The sequence below is a fragment of the Triplophysa rosa genome, unplaced genomic scaffold (assembly GCF_024868665.1).
Source record: "Triplophysa rosa unplaced genomic scaffold, Trosa_1v2 scaffold585, whole genome shotgun sequence".
NCBI lineage: Eukaryota > Metazoa > Chordata > Actinopteri > Cypriniformes > Nemacheilidae > Triplophysa > Triplophysa rosa.
Genome location: NW_026634599.1, coordinates 3,376 through 7,159, shown reverse-complemented (window position 1 = coordinate 7,159; position 3,784 = coordinate 3,376). Strand labels below are relative to the sequence as shown.

Sequence of the window (3,784 nt, the reverse complement as noted above, 5' to 3'; positions counted from 1 at the left end):
TGATGTCATACCGGGGTACAGTTTCTCTGTCAAGAGATGAGGCCGTAACCAGTGAGTAAATGTTATCTTGGGATGATGGTGTTAACCTGAAAGGCAAATCCTCGGTTATGTAGCACAACACTTTTCCATTTACACCAGAGTCCAAATCACTGACGCTGATTAAAGCCACTGTGGTTCCTACTTTAGAGTCTTCAGGCACTGCACTGGAAAATGATGTCACTTCGATCTCAGGTGCATTGTCATTTACATCAATGATCTTAATGGTTATACTTTTATCAGATGTGAGACGATAGTTAACTGGGCCTTTATCTGATGCCTGGATATCTATATCATAATTGTTCGTCTCTTCATAATCTATAGGACCAATCACAGTAATTTCTCCAGTATTAGAATTTAAATCAAAGAGTTTTAAAAGCTTACTGTCTATATCACTTCCAAATGTATAAAAGATTTCTCCATTTGTACCGTCATCCATGTCAGTAGCGTTAACCTGTACAACAATTGTGCCCACGGGGACGTTTTCCTTCAGCGTTACAGAGTAAACATCTTGTGTAAATACTGGCATATTGTCATTAACGTCTAAAACGTCCACTATGATCTCCATCGTCCCGGTTTTCGGGGGTCGCCCTCCGTCGAGCGCAGTAAGGAGCAGCTTGTGTCTGCTGGTTGTTTCTCTATCTAACGCCTTTTGAAGAACTAGAAAAGGCATTTTTCGATCCTCGCCGCGATCTTTAATCTCAATCCGGAAATGATCATTATGACTGAGTTTGTATTGTTGAACAGAGTTAGTGGCGCTGTCGGGATCTCGTGCCGCCTGTAACTGATAGCGTGCTCCAGGTAAGGCAGATTCCGAAATTTCCAATCGTTTCTCTTTCTCCGGGAATGTCGGGGCATGGTCATTCACGTCCACAATTTCAACAGAGACGTAATGAATCTCTAACGGGTTTTCAAGAGCAATTTTTAAATTGATGATGCAGGCGATGATTCGCTCGCACACAGTCTCTCTGTCTATTTTGCCGTTTACATTTAACATCCCATCAATCTGATTTACCGTGAACAGTGAGTCTCCTGAGGTTGTAACAATCCTGAATCCCCTCTCCTTTAACGATCTAAGGTCCAGACCTAAATCCTTCGCGAGGTTTCCGACTACAGCTCCGTCTTTTTGCTCCTCCGAAAGGGAATATCGTATTTGCGCGCGGACTCCATTCCAAAATAATATAATCAATGTCATATGTAAAAGCTCGAGGCGCCATGACGCACGCACTCTTTGTTCCATTTTGTTAGAAATTACACCGGCGTTTACTAAATATATTCCACACGCAATAGATTTGGACCCATATCAGTAATGAACAGACCCTAAAATTCCTGTTTCATGTGAAATAATCCTTACGATTTGAAGCAGGTAGCCTAGCTCTTGGTGGATGAGATGTCAACGACGATCACAACCAACTGATGGAGCGCGCAAACGCAACTGCAGAGACGATGCTGCGCGACGCCTGTATGTTTGGTGCGCACTGACACCGTGCGAGTTTCGAGTTTACTGCAGACAAATCTAACGGAGAACTGAGTACGGTGGTTAAAAATGCAGAGACAAATGAATACAAAATCAAATGTAAGACAAAACATGGACTACAAGTGATAACTTTAGACGAGCTTTTAGTGTTAAGATAAAATGTTTTGTGAATACGGGTCCAGATGGGTAACTGGCTATAAAACTAATTGCATGTATTTAAGAACATAATAATAATAATAATAATAATATTGTATTACTGCTACAAATTTTTTCCAAAAGAAAACTTTAAATAAACACACATACACAATGGATGAGCTGGAATAGACTGTGAAGAATACAGTAGCTATAAAGTATCCTGCAAACATGGGAACTGGTCCATTCATCTCATAAATGCCTGCATGTTGAAAGCTCAAAAAGTTAATTGAAGGAATGGCCAGAATTTGCAGAGCTGTATTTATATGTCACGGACTGTGGCAGGATAGAAGAACCCAAATGCAGGACAGCGGTGAAGGGGTTAACAAAAGACTTTAATTAATATAACAAAGACCAAACAAAAACCCACGATGGGGTGCAAAAACAAAACAAGGATAAGAACACGGAAACAAAACAAGAACTCAAAACAAAAACTTCCAACAATGGGGCAGAACGAGAACTAACAATAATCAAAAACTCAAACTAACTAACACGGGCAAGACAAAGCAGGACAAGGCAGGAACTTGATGAAAACGACCACAAAGAACATCAGCACATGCAAACGTAATCCACGAACACAATACAAAGAAACAAGAGGGTATAAGGGAGAGACAAACAGGGATAATGACACAGGGCAGGTGTGGGTAATAAAACACTCAGGGAAAGATAACAAGGAAACGAGAGGAGCGGGGCCAATGACGAGACACGAGAAAACACATGAGAAGTAAAAACAAACAACTCATGGTTTTCTCACATAAAACCTAAGGACTCTGCCCCGATCCCGCCACACGACTAGAATTTCATAATCAAGACGGTGGGACCGTGACATTATAGGGATAGATCCTCGAATAGAGACTGGCCACTGAGCTGTGTTTGCACAAACAATGGTTACTCACTGAGTAAATCAACAAATCTTCACATAATCATCCTCCTCCTCCTGCAGAAGCTCTAACCATTGGCGTTACAGTAATTCAACATGCTATAACAATACTAACAAGTTTCCAGTTTTTTACTTTGCTAAAATCACAAACCCAATACACAGTTTCAACATCTACTGTCACCTCTAGGTCTTTGCAAATTACTTTGGAAGGTTCCCTTTCCGGTCCAGTGCCAATGAAAATTATTCAAGTTGTCTAAACATAAACAGAAGACATCTTCTGTAAAACCAAAGTAAATGTATTGCACAAAATACAGTAATATTAATCCAAATGTTAAAAAATATGGTGCAAAATAAATAAACTGAATGAGAAGCAAAAAGAGATGGTCAAATTAAAAATAATAAATGCACAAAATGTATAAAATAAACTGATCCCTCCACAATGAGGAGCATAAACCAATTAATAGCTGTTAATATTTATCTAATGGAATTAGACGTTATCAAACCTTGTATTCTCTTACCTCTTCAGAATCTCTTCTCCTGCGATCTGGTATCACTAGAGTATTCCTATTACTGCCAGGTGCTAGAGTAGAGCCGATACTCATTCTGGGTCCAACTAGCATGTACCGTTTGTCTCCAGATCTGTACTGAATGCTGTGACACAGAGTCCCGTCGTAATTTGTATCTTGTAAATATTTAGATGAATAGTCAGTAGATTTAGAGCACTGCATTACAATCAACACGATGATACTGGTGATAAAAAGCACTGACACAGAGCCCAGTGTGATGATCAAATAAAATGTCACGTTGTTTTCCTCCTCGTCTTTTACTGCGTTTTTAACATCAGAAGCTGCAAAAGCCTCTTTGGGCTCCACAACTTTGACAATCACAGTCGCTGTTGCTGACAGAGAAACGTTCCCATTGTCTTTCACCAGTATGACCAGTTTATGCTGGGCCTCGTCTGTTTCTGTGAATGAGCGAAGGGTTCTTATCTGTCCTGTATAGCGATCCAAACTAAAGAGACTGTGATCACTAACTTCCTGCAGTGAAAATAATAACCAGCCGTTGTATCCAATATCTGCGTCATAGGCTCTGACTTTAGTCACCAAATGACCTGCGTTCACATTGCGAGGAATCTCCTCCACACCCTCAGCAGAACCGTTAGCGCTGACTGGATATAAGATCACTGGAACATTGTCGTT

General features: G+C 40.4%; 2 protein-coding genes across 2 annotated transcripts in view; both read right to left on the bottom strand.

Annotated features, from left to right (window-relative positions):
• Positions 1–4: 4 nt before the first annotated feature.
• Positions 5–1,691, bottom strand: LOC130551052 (protocadherin gamma-A11-like; the record flags this gene model as incomplete). The annotated part of the gene is made up of 1 exon (XM_057328606.1): positions 5–1,691. A coding segment is annotated over exon 1 (1,272 nt), but the record flags the coding sequence as incomplete, so codon positions are not given.
• A 965-nt stretch (positions 1,692–2,656) lies between these two features.
• Positions 2,657–3,784, bottom strand: part of LOC130551053 (protocadherin gamma-C4-like) — a 3,551-nt gene continuing 2,423 nt past the window's right edge. Inside the window, exon 2 of the mRNA XM_057328607.1 lies at positions 2,657–3,784. Coding sequence (XP_057184590.1) covers positions 3,083–3,784 — 702 coding nt within the window. The 3' untranslated portion in view covers positions 2,657–3,082.